Source organism: Ursus maritimus, unplaced genomic scaffold (genome assembly GCF_017311325.1).
Source record: "Ursus maritimus isolate PB19 unplaced genomic scaffold, ASM1731132v1 scaffold_27, whole genome shotgun sequence".
Lineage (NCBI taxonomy): Eukaryota > Metazoa > Chordata > Mammalia > Carnivora > Ursidae > Ursus > Ursus maritimus.
In genome coordinates, this window is record NW_024425230.1 from 36,710,122 (window position 1) to 36,727,638 (window position 17,517).

General features: G+C 43.5%; 1 protein-coding gene across 1 annotated transcript in view; it reads right to left on the reverse strand.

Annotated features, from left to right (window-relative positions):
- Positions 1–6,753, reverse strand: part of MAP2K1 (mitogen-activated protein kinase kinase 1) — a 75,646-nt gene extending 68,893 nt beyond the window's left edge. Inside the window, exon 1 of the mRNA XM_008708559.2 lies at positions 6,277–6,753. Within this exon, the coding sequence (XP_008706781.1) occupies positions 6,277–6,356 (80 nt within the window). The 5' untranslated portion in view covers positions 6,357–6,753. The remainder of the gene's footprint in view (positions 1–6,276) is intronic.
- Positions 6,754–17,517: the final 10,764 nt, after the last annotated feature.

Below are 17,517 nucleotides of genomic sequence, written 5' to 3' on the forward strand. Positions count from 1 at the left end.
CAAGTAAGTGAAAGTAGAATATTCTAAGAGTTTATGTTCAAACGAGGGTCCCCCACATCTCCTTGCCACGGGCGAAGTCATCTGTAGGACTCTTTTTCCCCTTCTGTACCTGCTGCAACAACAGAAGGGGCATTCTTCCCGAGAACACAGGCTTCAGCTGGCCTGACTATTCACCTGAAGCTGTTCTCAAATGACAGCACCAGTATTATTACAGCAACAAAGACGCAGAAACGTCCAAGTTCACGACTACAGAATGAGTTAAAACCATGTTAAAGGCTCCCTACTTATCATGGTACACAACCCAGAAAAGGCCATCAGAGACCCCTGAAAAGCATATCAATCTGTCTTAACTTTTCTGTATAGGAACTATGCTCTGAACGCAACTATTAAGTCAGTCTGAGCGTTTCAGGGTTATGGTGAAACAGTTCAAAAGCCAAAATCTGTGGATGCCACTAAGGCAAAGCAACACACCCTCCTGTCTATTCAGCACTTTATGGCCTTCAAAGCACTTTTATAGGAGTTACCTCGTTTAATCTTCACGATACTCTTTCAGGGTAGGAATGCTTCATTTCATCAGCAGGTGTCTACTGAGAAGCAGACACTGTTCTACTCACTGACCAAGGAACAAAGCCAAGCCCCCACCTTCGTGAAGCTTACACATGAGCGAGGCAGGGGCAGCAGACCAACACTTATACACAGGAAAGACTGGGCACAATGAAGGGGCAGAGGCAGGGAGAAACCTATGTTACAGATTAGACAGAGTGGTCAAGGATGACCTCCGTGAAGAGACATTTGTGCAGAGGTCTGAAGGCAATGAGGAAGCACGTTTTTTAGAAGAGCTTCCAGGAAGATGGAATGGCAAATGCAAAAGCTCGGAGACGGGAATGTGCCCCACTCACTGCAGACCAACACCAGAGCACAAGGGGGCTGGAGTGCAGATGTAAGGGGGGCAGTGGAAGAAAACAAAGGACCTGTTGGGGTGGGACCTTGTAGGCCATTAAGGTCAAGATTCTGTAAGCCCCCCTTGCACTGAACAGATAAACAAACAAAAAGTCAGGAAGTACAAAGGACTTGCCTAAAGTCAACGAAAAAGTGAGGTTTCAGGAAATGCCCTGTGCTGGGATTTCTTCTCAGGGTTCAAGCTTCTCCTCATGGAGATTAAAAGTGTTCTTTAAGGGGTGCCTGGCTGGCTCAGTCAGTAGAGCATGAAACTCTTGATACTGGGGTTGTGAGTTCAAGCCTCGTGTTTTATGTTAATAAAATCTTAAAAAAAAAAAAAGTGGGGGCGCCTGGGTGGCACAGCGGTTAAGCGTCTGCCTTCGGCTCAGGGCGTGATCCCAGCATTCTGGGTTCGAGCCCCACATCAGGCTCCTCTGCTGTGAGCCTGCTTCTTCCTCTCCCACTCCCCCTGCTTGTGTTCCCTCTCGCTGGCTGTCTCTATCTCTGTTAAATAAATAAATAAAATCTTTAAAAAAAAAAAAAGTGTTCTTTCAGAAACAAAGAGATTAAATATGTGCCTCATCGTGGAAGGAGACATAAGGTACACCAAGCAATCCCACTTGAGAACATTCCACAGGAAACTCTCACAAGGGTCCAAAAGGAGCCGTGCACAAGGACTGTACTGTTTGATGCAGCAAACGGTTGAAAACAGTTGTCTCATTCTAAGAGAACTGACATAGGATAATAAGCAAAATGGGGTACATGCACATGACTGCTCTGCAACCAAGAGAAATAATGAATAGCATCATGTAGCATCATGAATAGCTCAGAAACATGGTATTATGTTAAAAAAAAAAAAGTAAAGACAAACTGCAAAAAAATTGGGGGACGGTCATTGCTTTTGTTCAAATATTCCTGGTTCTCCTCCTTCCAAGAACACCCCTCCTTTGAAGGTCAGCATGGCCATGTGATTTGCTCCGGCCAATGAAATGAGAGCAAAAGTGACCTGTGTCACTTCTGGACAAAAACGTCAGGAGCCAGAACGTGGTTCACAAGATGCCCTTCTCACGTGAGCATATTTCAGAGATAGAACCTCCGTAAGCCTGGATCCCTAATGGAATCCAATGAACAGACTCCCACTGACCTGCAAGTGTGTTGAACTACTGATTTTTTGGTTGGTTATAACCTCAACACAACCTAATCTATCCCAGCTGAGGCATATTTATAGCACAACAGTAATTTTTATAAAATCTGAATATATTTAGGGTGTACAACATGAGATTTGATACACATACAGATTACTACAGTCAAGCTAATTAACAAACATATCTATGTCCTTACAGTTACCATTTTCTTGTGTATGCGAGCTCCTGAAATCTACTGTCTTAGCAAATCTCCAGTATTCAATACAGTATTATTAACTACAGTCACCATGTCGTACATTAGATCTCTAGGATGATTCATCCTACAGCAACTTTGTATCCTCAACACCCCCCTCCCCACCCCTGGTAACCACCTTTCTACTCTCTGCTTCTATTTATTCCCCCCCTTTTTTTAGATTCCACATGTAAGTGAGATCATGGAGTATATTTTTTCTTCTGTGTCTGGTTTATTTCATTTCACATAAAGTCTTCCAGGTTCATCCATTTGTCACAAATGGCAGGATCTCCTTTCTCAAGGCAAAATAACAGCACAATTGCACTCAGCACTCTCAGCACAGAAACACACAAAACAGTACCATCTTCCTCCCAAAGGTATACATACCCAACAAATGAGTGGAACCATAAGACCATATATTAAATATCCTAGAGTGGGTGAGTGCCTGTGAAAGAAAAGGAAATGGGGAGGGAGAAATGACAGCAAAGGGGAAAATAAAAGAAAAAAATGAAAAAGCACAAAAAGATTTGTTAAACACATTGGGCAAATATTCAAAATTTAAGTCACTCACTGATTTACTCAAACATTTTTGCACTTATTATGCACCAGCTACTGTATTCCAGGAACTACTTAAAGAGCAATGAATCAGAAAAAGGCAGCCCTAACCTCACAGTTTATTGTATACAGAAAAGGGAGATATTTAAAATATCCTAGTAAAAAATTATAGACAGTGAATGAGTGTCATAAAAAAAAAATCAGGTGATGGGCACCTAGCTGGCTCAGTCGGTAGAGCATGCAACTCTCTTGATCACAAGTTCATGAGTTTGGCCCCACAATGAGGGTGGAGCCTACTTAAAAAAAAAAAAAATTCAGATGACATGGGAAAGCGACCTCCTTCAGAGATTAGGTGGTCTGTGAACACCTCGGAGGAAATGACATTTAGGTAGAGATGATGATAACTTCCTTCCCAGCTTGGGAAGAGGAAGGGATGATTCATTCTAGGCAAAGGGAACAGCATGTGCAAGGGCCTGGAGGGAATACAGACCATCCCAAGAAGGAAGTGAAAGAGGACTAGTATGGTGGAAGAAAGGAGCAGCAGGAAATGTGGTTAAAGAGATGGGGGTAGGAGGGCCATGGGGGAGCAGATCTCTGGGTCTCACAGCCCAACAGGATTCTGGATTTTATTCAAACTGCAATGGAACCATGAAAACATTTGAAACGGGAATGATATGATCTTATTTCCCATTTATTTCATGCTAACACTTAGCACCCTTGCAATATGCTCATACATTTTTACAAAATTTGCAAAAGAGGTATTTTTACACTCTTTTTTCTTCAAGGATCCCGGCAACTTGCATAAACTTCAGGTCCCATGTAACCCAGCTCCATCTGAATGCGTTAAGTGCTAAGTTAGAGGTAAATCCCAAAGTGTCAAGGAGCCACAGAAGAGAAGTAACCTTGCCAAGTGAGTACCAAGAGATCCTTAATGTCAATGGATTTTTTTTTTCTTTAGTTTACATTACATGATAATGTTCACAACTGTGCCCTGGTCTAATCACAGAAATCACGAGAACAGCAGCCTTACTTGAGAAACACTTCGAAGATGAAAGATGAAGATGTGTACAGCTTTCCTCCCTTTAGTGCCAGGAAATGTAGGGGAACAGTCCCTGTTTGTCTCAGGCAGCCTACACAAAGATGCCTCCTATTGTAACACAGCAATGAGTCATGGAGGTAGATGCAGACGGCACAAAAACTAAGCGATCACGGCAATTCGCTTATCCAGAAGCAAAGGCACCTTAACATACATATCCACCACCATGCATGGAAATCACCTTCCAGCTTCCTTCAGCTTTCTCAACATTCACCCAGTAACAAAGGCACTAGCAGCTAACATTTACGGAAGGGTTACCATGTATTAGCTCATTTAACCTTCAAACTACCGTAAGTAGCTTCTATCAGTAGCTCCATTTTTGCAGATGATAAAACTAAACCTAACTAAGCCTTAACTAAGTCTTATCTCTAAGATAAGCCTGAGACTTGTCCCAGGTCACAAAGCCACCAAGTAACAGAGCCAGGCTTCAAACTTAGCCTGACTCCAGAGTCCAACCTTCTAACCACTTGCTGAGAATCTCCCAGTCCCACCAAACTTTCTTTTCTTTTCTTTTTTTAAAGATTTTATTTATTTATTCAACAGAGATAGAGACAGCCAGCGAGAAAAGGAACACAGCAGGGGGAGTGGGAGAGGAAGAAGCAGGCTCATAGCGGAGGAGCCTGATGTGGGGCTCGATCCCATAACGCTGGGATCACGCCCTGAGCCGAAGGCTTTATTTTAGAGAGAGAACACGAGCAGGAGGAGCAGAGAGAGAAAAATCCTCAAGCAGACTCCTCATTGAGCTTGACTCGGGCCTGATCCCAGGACCCCAAGATCATGACCCAAGCTGAAACCAAGAGTAGGACATTTAACCAACGGTGCCACCCGAGCGCCCCAGATTCCTCGCATTTGCAAGAATACAGCTGCGGTGCCACAATTAACAAGAGAATGACAACAGGTACTTCTACTCAGTACCTACCTCCAAATCAAACAGAAGCACGATGGTCAGGCCATGACATTCAACCAGCCACTCTGGTCAAAACTTGTCCTGCCCTGTGCTGGGGGGATGTCAATTTGTTTTAAAGGTAAAATTCTCTACAGTAAGTCTGAACGACAGTCTGCATAGAATCGGACCTGTACAAGTCAATATCATACAAAAGAGACATTATAGTATTGAAGGGCATCTGTTGGGAGCAGGTCTGAGGAAACTAGCTGAGTTCACACCACAGGCCCACCATTGGCCTCGTGATCATTACAAGGATGGGCAGAGTCACCAAGCCAGTAGGTCCCCAGGCTATCAAAATCTAAAGAGAGAAAGGAAGGTTATAGAAATCACCAAAGGGCAGACGGTTCAGGCCTACTCCATTCATTTCATGAGCTAGCTTTCATACATCTCCAGTGTGCAGATAAAGATTAAGAACCAAATCTTTTCTGGTTAATTCTCCAGCTAGCTGGGTCTCTCTCCCTCACAGTCTTGTCCCTTACTCAGGATGCAAAAAGTTGTGGGAGTTCGGAAATACCCCACAAAACAGCCTCATCACTGTTTCATGAGATAAAGTGCTGGTTTGTGAGCAACACTGGAAGCTGCAGAGATGGAGCACCCGTGCGCGTGGTTTTCAGGGCTATGGGTGTTCATGTCTCAGGTCAGTTTAGGGCTCCTGGTAAACTACGGAAAGCCAGGAGAGTCACTGGGAGGAGCGATCTGTTAATGAATGAAGGGTCAGATGAAGAGGAAAGCAGCTCCCTTGGAGACAAGATAGTTTCCAGGAAGAAGGCCAAGGACCTGGAGCCCCCGAAGTCGACAAGGGAAAAGCCACGGGGATATCGGTGTACACACGCCCCTGCCAGCCAGCCAGTGGCCGCAACGAGGCATTCCCGGCCCACAGGTGTCAAGCACAAAGGTGAGGACGCGGCTTGCTCTTCCCAACTCCACACTCCACACCCTGAGCCGGCCTCAGAGACGCAGATGCGATTTTAATTCCTTCCAAGACATTTGCTCCCTTCTCCCTTTCACAGGCCAGGATCCCAGACGATCTGGGAAAAACAGCTGGGGAGGGGCGGGGGATGAACCAGTTTTCATCTTTGAGGGGGAGAAAGTGAATGGCCAGTGGCCAAGGATGACTGCAAGGGGTCGGCAGAAGGGGAAAATCGGGACCCGGTGGGTCCACTGACTGGTCTGAGTCAGGAACACAATCTGTGCTTAGTCACCGATACCTTGGCGGCCGGGAGTTCCTCGCCCCTGCCAGCCTGAGACGTACGTGACGAACCCAAGCGGAGCCCCGCGCGCAGCGCACACCCGACTCGGCTCCTACACCCCAGCAAGGGCCTCCGCAGCCCGGCCCGGCGCTCGCCGCCCACCCCAGACTTACTCCGCCGAGCTGGTCCCGTTAACCGCGGAGCCGTCGGGGGCCGGGTTCAGCTGGATGGGCGTCGGCTTCTTCTTGGGCATTTTGGACCCGGGAAGGCGCTTCTAACTCCGAGGGGAGGGCGGCCCCTCTTTTGCTTCCTCACTCTGAGCTGCCCCACGCCCGCCGCGCACGGCCAAGTAGGGGCCGCGGGCCCCGGGGCTGCCTTCGAGGGGCGAGCCCCGCGTACTCCCGTCAGTGCCGAGGGGCCGCTGGCGGTCTCGGGGGACCCCCGCTCCACTTGCCCGGGGCTCGCCTTGGCGCGCAGGGAATCGAAGGGCTTCCCCGCCGGCGCAGCGCGGCAGCCGGGATTCCCTCCCTCTCTCCCTCAGTCAACCGGTCCCTCGGGCTCGATCGACACTGCCACAGCCCTACTCCTGCTTCAGCCCGGAAAGTACAGCCGTCGCAGGCAGCGCGCTCCAGCCGCTCCGCGCAGCCGTCCCAGGGAGGGAATGGAGGGCGGAGGAGGGGCGGGGAAAAGGGAAGCCTCGCCCCTCCACCGGGGCTGCTGCGCTTTCCACACACCCACTGGGCTCCGCCCCTATTGCCTCGCCGATAGCCAATGGGAACACGCCTCGGCGGCAGATGACGCGGAAATACGTCACGGGGGCGCGGCACGCTGTCCTGGGGGCGTGGTCCGGCGCTGGCTCTATAGCGCCCTCTGCTGCCACGAGGCACTCAGGTAGACCCACGGGGAAAGGAGGTCTTGCATCCTGGTTCCCAGAGCTAGCCGAGAGGTGGGCTTCACGTGGCCCGGTGCCCGGCGGTCTCCTCTTCTGCGGTGACTGGAGCGTCCTCCTGGGGCCGAGTCACGTTGAAGGAGATGAAATAATAAAATGAATAAGGAAAAAGACCTCTTCTCATTTCTAGAGGAGAGGGAGCGTGAGGAAATAGAAAACTTGTCAAGAGACTCCTTGCGCCTAACAAACTGGCAAATAAATACGTAGATTTATATAAAACTGTAATACACACTTTTGATCTGATGAGGGTACAGGGAGATGGGTACTCGATGCTGATGAGATTGTAATTGGAGCAACCTTTTTTGAGAGTAGATAGATAATATTTTTAAAGCCTTGAAACCCCCCTTTAAAAAAAAAACAAACTTTAAACCAATGATTCCAGTTATATGAAACTTGAAGAAATAAGATAGAGTAAAGAGCTCAATAAAGTAAAGGAGGCACCATACATATTTTTTAAAATGTAGATTCAGGGACACATGGGTGGCTCAATTGGTTAAGCATGAGACTCTTGATTTTGGCTCAGGGCGTGATCTTGCGGTCATGGGGCCATGGGATTCCCAGCATGGGACTCCACATTGGGTGTGCAGCCTGCTTGAGATTCTCCCTCTCCCTCTGCCCCTCCCTCCCTCTCTCTCTCTCCCCACTCAAATAAATAAATAAATAACTATTCAGTCCTTCTCTTCCCCCTTCCTATTCAGTCCTAAAGGTATCAAGCAGGCAGAGCAAAGTAAGCGCCCGTACCTGGTGGCCCAGAGCAGGGTATCAGCCACCCAGGTGTTCACAGTATATAAAGAGAGCAAGGTTTCCTCTTCATTTTGTAGCCCTTGGTACTGTTTGAATTTTTTATTATGCATATAATTTAATTAAAAACATTAAAAAAATTTTTTTAACAATATGGGAATGTAAACTAGTGTAGACACTTTGGGAAACAGTCTGAGAATTCCCCCAGTTAAATATAGTTACCATATGACCCAAAAATTCTACCCCTAACTATATACTCAAGAGAAATGAAAAAGGTATATCCATACAAAAACTTACACACAGATGTAAGCATCTGTGGAAGCATTATTCATAATAGCCAAAGAGTGGAAGCAACCCAAATTTCTATCAACTCACAAATGGATAAATAAAACGTGACATAATCATACAATGGAATATTACTCAGCCATGAAGAGGAAGGAAATGCTGATTCATGCTACAGCATGAATGACTTTGAAAACATGATGCTAAGTGAAAGCAGTCAACCACAAAATGCCACATATTGTACGATCCCATTTGTGTGAAATGTCCAGAATAGGCAAATCTACAGAGACAGAGAGTAGATTAGTGGTTGCTTAGGGCTTGGTGGGGCCGATGAACTGGGGAGTGTAGAATGATAGCTAAAGGGCATAAGGTTTCTTTCTAAGGTGATGAAAATGTCCTAAAACTGACTGTGGTGATGGTTGCTCATCTCTGTGAATTTATTAAAACCATTGGATTATACACTTTAAATGAGTGAATTATATGGTATGTATGTATTGTCTCCCAATAAAGCTGTTATTAAAGCAACAACATCAACAAAGAAATTCAGGGGAAAGAGACAAGAATAGCCAAGACAGTCTTGAAGAACAAAGCTGGAAGATCTATACTACCAGATATTGAGATCCATCTAAGTTTGAGTACTTAAGACAGTATGGCACTAGCATAAGGACAGACAAGTAGACCAATGGGGTAGAATAAACAGTCTGAAAACAAACCCATATTTGATCACCTGATTTTTGACAAAGATGACAACACAATACAGTGGGGGAAACGATGATCTTTTAAATAAATGGTGCTGGGTCAATTGACTCTCCATATGAGAAAAAGTAAGTCTTGACGCCTATATCACACCATACATAACAAATCAACTCTGGATGGATTATAGAACTAAATGAGGCTTTTAGAAGAAAATATTGGAGAATATCTTCATGACATTTGGGTAGGCAAAGGTTTTTGGGGGAGGATTTTTTTGGGGAGTTTTTTGTTTGTTTTAGGTTTGTTTTTTTGGTTTTAAGTAAGCTCTACACCCAGCCTCGGGCTTGAACTCACAACCTTGAGATCAAGAGTCACATGTTCTAATGAATGAGCCAGCCAAGTGTACCTCAGCAAAGATTTCTTAAATGAGACACACACACACACAAAAATATCATAAAGGAAAAATACAATAAATTGGACTCTATTAATGTCAATTACTTCTGACCTTCAAAAAAGGGTAAAAATAGAGAAGACATTTACAATTCATATGTTGGAGGGGGGAACCTCATGTCTAAAATACACAAAAACTCCTACACATAGGGGCACCTGGGTGGCTCAGTAGGTTAAGCATCTGCCTTCAGCTCAAGTCATAATCCCAGGGTCCTGGGATCAGGTCCCACATTGGGCTCCCTGCTCAGTGGGGAGCCTGCTTCTCCCTCTCTCTCAGCCTGCCACTCCCCTTGCTTGTGAGCTCTCTCTCTCAATCTGTCAAATAAATAAGTAAATAAATAACTCCTACACGTGAACAAGAAAAAGACCAACAATCCAATAGAAAAATGGGTAAAAGACTTGAACAGGCACATAATAAAAGAAGATACCCAAATGGTCAATAGTCATGAAAAGATGCTGAACTTCCTTAGTTATGAGGGAACTACAAATTAAAATCACAATGTGAGTACTTAATTCCACTAAATTGTACACTTTAAATTGGTCAGAATGGTGGGATGCCTCGGTGGCACAGTTGGTTAAGCATCTGACTCTTGGTTTCAGCTCAGGTTGTGATCGCAGTGTCCTGAGATTGAGCCCAGTGTCAGGTTCTGCGCTCAGCACAGAGTCTGCTTTAGACTCTCTTTCCCTCTCCCTCTGCTCCTCCCCTACACCATGTGCGCGCACACACACACACATGCTTTCTCTCTATTTAAAAATAAATAAACCTTTTTTTAAAAAAGGTCAAAATGGTAAAATTTTATGTATATTTTATCACAATGAAAAAAATCACTATGATACTACACCCACTATTCTGGCTAAATCGAAAAGGATAAATAATATCAAATGTTGTAAGATATAGAGCAACTAGGAGAGGACTTTCACCCCAATAGTGGGAGTAATAATGTGTGAAACCAGTTGGAAAACTGTTTGACCATATCTACTAAGGTTGAACTTACTTCTACCCCATGACTCAGAGATTCTACTCCTAGGCATACACCTAGAAAAATCAATATATATGTTCATCGGAAAACATGTACAAGAATGTTCATAGTAACACTATCTGTAATAGTAATCAGAGAAATAACCCAAATGTCCATCAGCCATAAATGGATAAATTGCAGTAAATTCCTACAATGAAATATTCTATAGCTGTGTGAAAATAGACTACGACTACTTGCAACAATACGAACGAGTCTCACAAACATCCTGTTGAGCAGAAACTAGACACAAAGACACAAAAAATTAATACTAATATATAACTTAAATATGTATGGTACAAAGTGGGCAAACCTAATCTATGGCATTAGAAGTTGGGATAGTGGCTATCCTTGAGGAGCAGAGTAACAGGCAGGTGAGTTAAAGGGAGATTTTTTTTTTTTAAGATTTTATTTATTTATTTGACAGAGAGAGACAGCCAGTGAGAGAGGGAACACAAGCAGGGGCAGTGGGAGAGGAAGAAGCAAGCTCATAGTGGAGGAGCCTGATGTGGGGCTCGATCCCATAACACCGGGATCACGCCCTGAGCCAAAGGCAGACGCTTAACCGCTGTGCCACCCAGGCGGCCCTAAAGGGAGCTTTTTGGGTGCTGGTAATGTTTGCTTTCTTGATCTGGGTCTAGGTTATACAAGTGTATTCCATTTATGATTTACATACTTTTTGGATGTATGTTACCCTTCGATAAAACAATTAGAAAAGAAAAAGAAATTTCCTCAACATTATTGATCATCAGGGAAATGCAAATCAAAACTACAATGAGATATTGTTAGAATGGCTATCATCGAAAAAACAAGCCATAAGCATTGGCATGGTGTGGAGAAAAGAGAACCCTTGGATATTGTTTTTGGCAATGCAAATTGATACAGCCAGTATGGAAAACAGTATGGAGGTTCCTCAAAAATAAATTAAGTAAAAATAAAAATAAAACTACCATATGTCCCAGCAATCCCACTTCTGGGTATTTATCCAAAGGAATTGACATCAGGATTTCAAGGAGATAGCAGCGCTCCCATGTTCATTGCAGTATTATTCACAATAGCCAAGATATGGGAACAACCTAAGTGTTTGTCAATGGATGAATACATAAAGAATATATACACAGTGGAATATTATTCAGTCACAAGAAAAAAGAAATCTTGACATTTACAACAGCACAGATGGGCCAGGAGGGCATTACGCTAAGTGAGATAAGTTAGACAGAGAAAGACAAATACTGTGTGATATCTCCTGGGTGGAATCTAAAAAAGCCAAACTCAAAGAAACAGAGAATAAAGTGGTGGTTACTAGAGACGGGGATGAGGGGGAAATAGGGAGATATTGATCGAACGGTACAAACTACCAGTTACAAGACTAACAAGTTCTGGGGGTGTAATGTACAGCATGGCGGTTGTAGCTAGTAATACTATATTATATACTTGAATATTGCTAAGAGAGTAAATCTTAAATAGTCTCATAACAAAAAGAAATGGTAATTATGTGACAGAATGAAGGTGTTAGCTAACGCCATGGTGGTAAGCATTTTGCAATATACAAATGTATCAAATCAGCAACTGTACACTCTAAACTCACAGAATGTCACATGTCAATTATATCTCAATAAAGCTGGGATTAAAAAAAGAAATCACGATAAAACTTTTTTCTCCCCGAAAATAGGTCAAAATGTGTTTTGTTTTGTTTTGCTTTCCTTTTGTGATTGAAAGAGTAATAAGGTCTTTCATCGTATTAAAATATTACCTCTTCTGAACATCCTGTGTTTCTTGTTTCAAACTGTGTGGGTTTTTAAAAAATTATATAACGAATTCCAGTGTGTTGTGTGGGGGGGAAACTAGAAAAGTATAAAAAGGAAGTTCAAAACCATTCATGATACACTGCTGAATGATAACTTCTGTTTACATTATGGAGTCTCCTGTTTAGCTTAGCCATACTCACATGGGCTTGGTGTTATAGGATCAATGAACTTTATCAATTTATGAGCTTTATTTTAGAGGCAAGTGCGTATTTGTTCCTTACAAATTAAGCTTTTTTTATTCTCTTATGCAAAATTCAGTTGGGAGAGTCAAAATAAAAAATGCCAAGGTATTGGGGCACCTGGGTGGCTCAGTCAGCTAAGTGTCCGACTCTTGATTTTGCCTCAGATCATTATCTCAGCGTTGTGAGATCGAGCCCTGGGTTGGGCTCTGTGCTCAGTGGGTGGTCGGCTTGGGGTTCCCTCTCTCCTCTCCCTCAACTCCTACCCCAGCTCACACGCGCATGCTCTCTCTCTCCCTCTAATATAAATCTTTTTTTGAAAAGAAAGGAAGAAAGAAACAAAGAAAACCGTTCCCTCTCTCTCTCTCTCCCTCTACCTACCCCCCATGCTCTCTTTCTCAAAAAAAAAAAAAAAAAAATTAAATGCCAAGGTATTGCAAATAGAAGTTATTCTATATGAAAAAATTCAACCTTCCACTTTTTTCTCGTTTTAATACTACAGTTTCCTACTCTTTAGTCAAAAGTGAACTCTGATCCTTTATCAAACGCTAATTTCACTAACATTAACTTTGTTTGCCTATAATTCATTTATTCAGGGTGGGGCTGATTTTTAAATGGTTTAAATAAATAGCTAAGAAATGTAATCCATTGTCTAGATTTTTCAGCTCCTGTGAGTTTGGCAGCTGTTGCTACTGAGTAACAGAGCGAAGGGTCACAGCGCCGAGGGTAATGCTACCCTCCCCTCCCCCTTCAGAGGTACATCCGCTTCCTCAGTTCTGGATGGCGGACATTCCGAATGCAATGAAACCACTGGGTTATTTTGGGAACCACTTTTAATGGTCACTTGCCCTTCATTTAAAGGAAAAGAGGCCTCAACAAGGTGAGGAATGACGCAATGTAATTGCTCTCTAAGGATGTGGCTTCAACCAGACAGGATGTCAGATCCGGCACCTTTTTTTGGAGGGGAGTGGGGGCAGGGACCTTACCCTGGCTTGGCATCTGAGAGATGTGCTACTTTGCTTTTCACCCTTGGGTAGCACAGTGAAAGAAGATATACTGGGGACATACCAGCTTCCTACAGGGCAGCTGTGGAAACGGAAGTCTTGACTTCCTTTGGAATCACAGTCCAGGATCCCGGATATTCTTTTTCTCAAATCTGGTCTGAGATTAAACAAATCTCTTTCCTAGGACATTCATTTGAATGCTTGTCATCATTGGCCTCCCCCCCCCTTTTTTTTTTTCATGCTTTCTTCTACTCAGTAGAAAACCCCTTCATCACCTTTTCCTGCCAAGTGCTTTGCAAAGAGTATAAGCAGGAAATTTAAAACGAGAGAGACCATTTGATCTACAGTGATCTGGGAGCTGTGATGAGAGTATACAGGGCTTCCACAGGCAGAATCATCCTAACATCTGACTGGCAATCTTTTTATAATTCACACTCTTGCTCAAACGCCAGGTCAGCTTACAGATAGCTGAGAATTTGCCTGAAAAGAGTTTCATCTTCAACAAGGAACTGTGCATGACATGTAGTCCAGGGGTTATATATATTTTATGAGATTTTGAGCTATAATTATTGATACATCAATGTCTTTTGCAGTTGTATGTATTCCCAAGGAGCAAAGAATCTCTGCAGTACGCCAGATTGTTTTCTGTACAGCCTCATAAAATATAAAGTATTGTAATTTTTATTATAATGATAGCATCGTAGTATCATTATAATTACTACTAAACCAAATGGCTGATTATCTTTGCCCTGTGTGTGCTTTCTCTGAATAGATAGATCTTTATAACTGGATCCTAGACTGGCATCTGATATGTGACTTCTGCATATGGAGAATGGGATACTGAGTTCCTTTTAGAATTTTAGCTGGACCATAAAAGTCACGGTATCCAATCACCCCATTTTATCCCTTTTATAAATGGGAACACAGCCTCAGAGTGTTCAGTGGTATGCTTTAAGGTCATATGTCTAGTTAGGGGTAGAACAGGGACATGTCTCCTGATTTCCAGTTTAATGATGTTTTAAAAGTCTTGGTATCTTGTCAAATAGCAGATGTTGACCTGAGCTGAAATCAAGAGTTGGATGCTCAATTGACTGAGCCACCCAGGCGCCCCTCTAACTGAAAACATTTGAACTGAAGCACTTGATTCCACTCCCCCGCCCCACTGTAACCATCTTGATTCCTCTCTTTCCAGTACCACCCACAAAACTAAGTAGCCCTGCTCTGGCCCTGAGCTTCAGAGGCCCCACTCTGGCCCTTGTCTGGCCACACCCTTTCTTACACTGTAAGGAGTCCACAGGGCCACGGGGTCATGCCTCCATAGGGCCTGTGCCCCCCACTTTCTAGACCATTCTCTAGTCACCCAAGACTCCAGAATTCCATGTCCAAACAGTGCACAGCTTGCTCCCAGAGCCTGCAGGGGCCTCTCTTCTGTCCATCCTCCTAAGAACAGAGTGGTGCCACCCAGGCATAGACTCCCCCAGATCCAGCAGGTGGCCAAGAACCTATTTGGAGAAGGGATAGACAGAGTTTGGTTGGTGGGTTAGATGTCCACGTACCTCTGGGTGAGGGTCTTTGAAATGTGGGGTGCAACTGGAGGTGGGAAGAGAAGGCAGAGCAGACAGAGGAAGGAAGGCTAGCGGCCAGCAATCCCTGTATCTCATTATGGCATTCCAAGGAATCTGAGAAATCTGAATCCTAACTTCGCCTTCCACCTTGTTATGAAAGTATATTTTTCAAGATAAGATAACATATTTTATCTAATGATCTCCCCTGGGATTCGTAACCTTTACATATGTGATCATTTGGTATTAGGCCTCCATTTATTCTCTTGCCCTGGGCCCTACAAACATCAGGAGTGGGCCTGCCTGTAAGTTCTATCTCCCAAACGTGTAAGAATCCTAACTGGCCCTCCACTTTCCCTCTGACATCCTGATAGCCCATTTTTCATAGAGCAACTAGAGGAGCTTAAAAAATAAACAAACGAAAATTAGTTTACTGCTTACGGCCCACCAATGGATCCAACTCCAAAACGCTTATCAGAACTTTCCAGATCCGCTGCCTCCACACCTCACCTCATCCTACTTTCCCCCTTAGTCACTAACTCTGGCCACTGTGATCTTTCCTCCTTCTGAACACACCTGCTGGTTCCTGCCTTGGGGCCTCTGTACTTCTTGTTCACTCAGCATGGAGCCATCTTCCCTTAGCGCTTTGCTTGATTGGGTACTTCTTGCCATAAGATCCAGCCAAATGTCACTTCCGCATCCTTACTACACTATCCTTCCAGTCACTCTCTGTCACATTACCATTTTATTTTCTTCTTAATATCTTACTTGTTTTGTTTTGTTTTTTTTTAAACTTACTTTCTGGTTCCCTGCTGGAAGAGAGGGACACCTGTCTTGTTCACCATCTCATCACTGGCTCCGAGAACCATACCTGGCATACAGTCAATCCATAAATATTTGTTGAATGATGAGATCGCTCCCTTTTCTTTCTGACCAGGTCCTGTAAAGAATCTCTTGAAGCACATAGATGAAGTAGTATGATCCAGTGTGATCTCTGTTTTATAGAAGAGACTGGTAACCAGAAAAGTTTGGGTTACACTATAAATTAGTATCAAATATTGGTCAGGATCCAGGTCTACTGTTTCAACAGCCCCAGGCTCTTTCCGTAGCAATGAGGTACCTACCTGAGAGCTCACTGAAACCGAAGAATCTATCCTCATATGTCTTCCTATAGTCTTTGTAAAAATAACTACGAAATCGTACTATTTTAGAGAAGGAAAAATCCTTAGCAAGTTTCTAAAAAAACTCGATCTGTAATGTGCTACAGTGCCCTCTCATAAAAAAATGAACATTCCGAGGCTTTTACTCAAAACTTTTTGTCGTTAACTTTTCTGCCCTTGTCGGCAATAAAAACTGTATGGTTTCTTTCCACATGAAATTATTTTGTTTCATTTAAAGCCATTTAACCAGTTTGCAAGGTAAACATAAATAGAAGCATTCTCACCTTGAAGGGTTAAATAAAACCACTGGAGAGAACAATTACAAAATGAAATAATCAGCTAATTCATGTGGCTCTTTAAATTTCCCTCCTAACAATTGCGGTACTTCCATTCACTGTTTCTGTTTGTTTGTTTTTTCATACAAAAAATTAAAAGTAACAATGAGAAAAAAAACAATTACTCATTCAATTCCCGTAAGGTAAGAGGAATTCAGTGCTATATACCCTTGAAAACCAGGAACTCGGTGAGTATAATGAAATTAGTTTAAATACTATTGAGGGTATTTTCTTCTAGATTTTAAAAACATCTCTTATATACTTTGAATCTATTGGGACATGATCATATAAAATACATGGCATGCATTGAAAGTAGAAAATTTGGGGGCGCCTGGGTGGCTCAGTCTGTTAAGTGCCCAGCTGTTGGTTTTGGCTCAGGTCATGATCTCAGGGTTGTTACATCGAGCCCTGCATGGGGCTCCATGCTCAGTGGAGAGTCTGCTTCTCTCTCTCTCTCCCTGCCCCCCACCCTTCCCCTCTGCTCATGCTCTCTCTCTCAAATAAATAAATAAATCTTTTTAAAAAAGAGAAAGTATAAAATTTGAATATTTTTGTTACATGTGGAGAAACCATCAATACAATCAAGGCAACAACAATCAAGGCAACATCATACCCCAATAGTTGCCTCATGCTCCTTTAAAGATTTTATTTTTGGGTGTTTGGGTGGCTCAGATAGTTAAGCGTCTGCCTCTGGCTCAGGTCATGATCTCAGGGTCCTGGGATCAGTGGCATCTGGCTCCCGGCTCAGCAGGGAGTCCACTTCTCCCTCTCCCTGCCTCTCCCCCTGCTCGTGCTCTTTCTCTCTGTACCTCTCTGTCTCGAATGAATAAATAAAATCTTAAAAAAAAAAAATAAAAGTTTTACTTACTTGTCAGAGAGAGAGAGCGCGCACAAGCAGGGGGAGCAGCAGGCAGCGGGAGAAGCAGGCTTCCCACTGAGCAGGGAGCCCCAGGTAAGACTCAATCCCAGGACCCTGGGATCATGACCTGATCTGAAGGCAGACACTTAACCAACTGAGCCACCCAGGCATCCTGCCTCATGCCCCTTTAGAATCCTTTCCTCATCTCCCCACTGCCCTGGTATAGTTTGAATTTTCTAGACGTTTATATAAATTGAATTTTATGTCTGGATTCTTTCACTCAGCATAATTGCTGAGGTTCACTCATGTTGTGTTTGTCAATAGTTCACTGATTGCTGAGTAGTGTGTCATTTTATGGATGTACCACAATTTATTT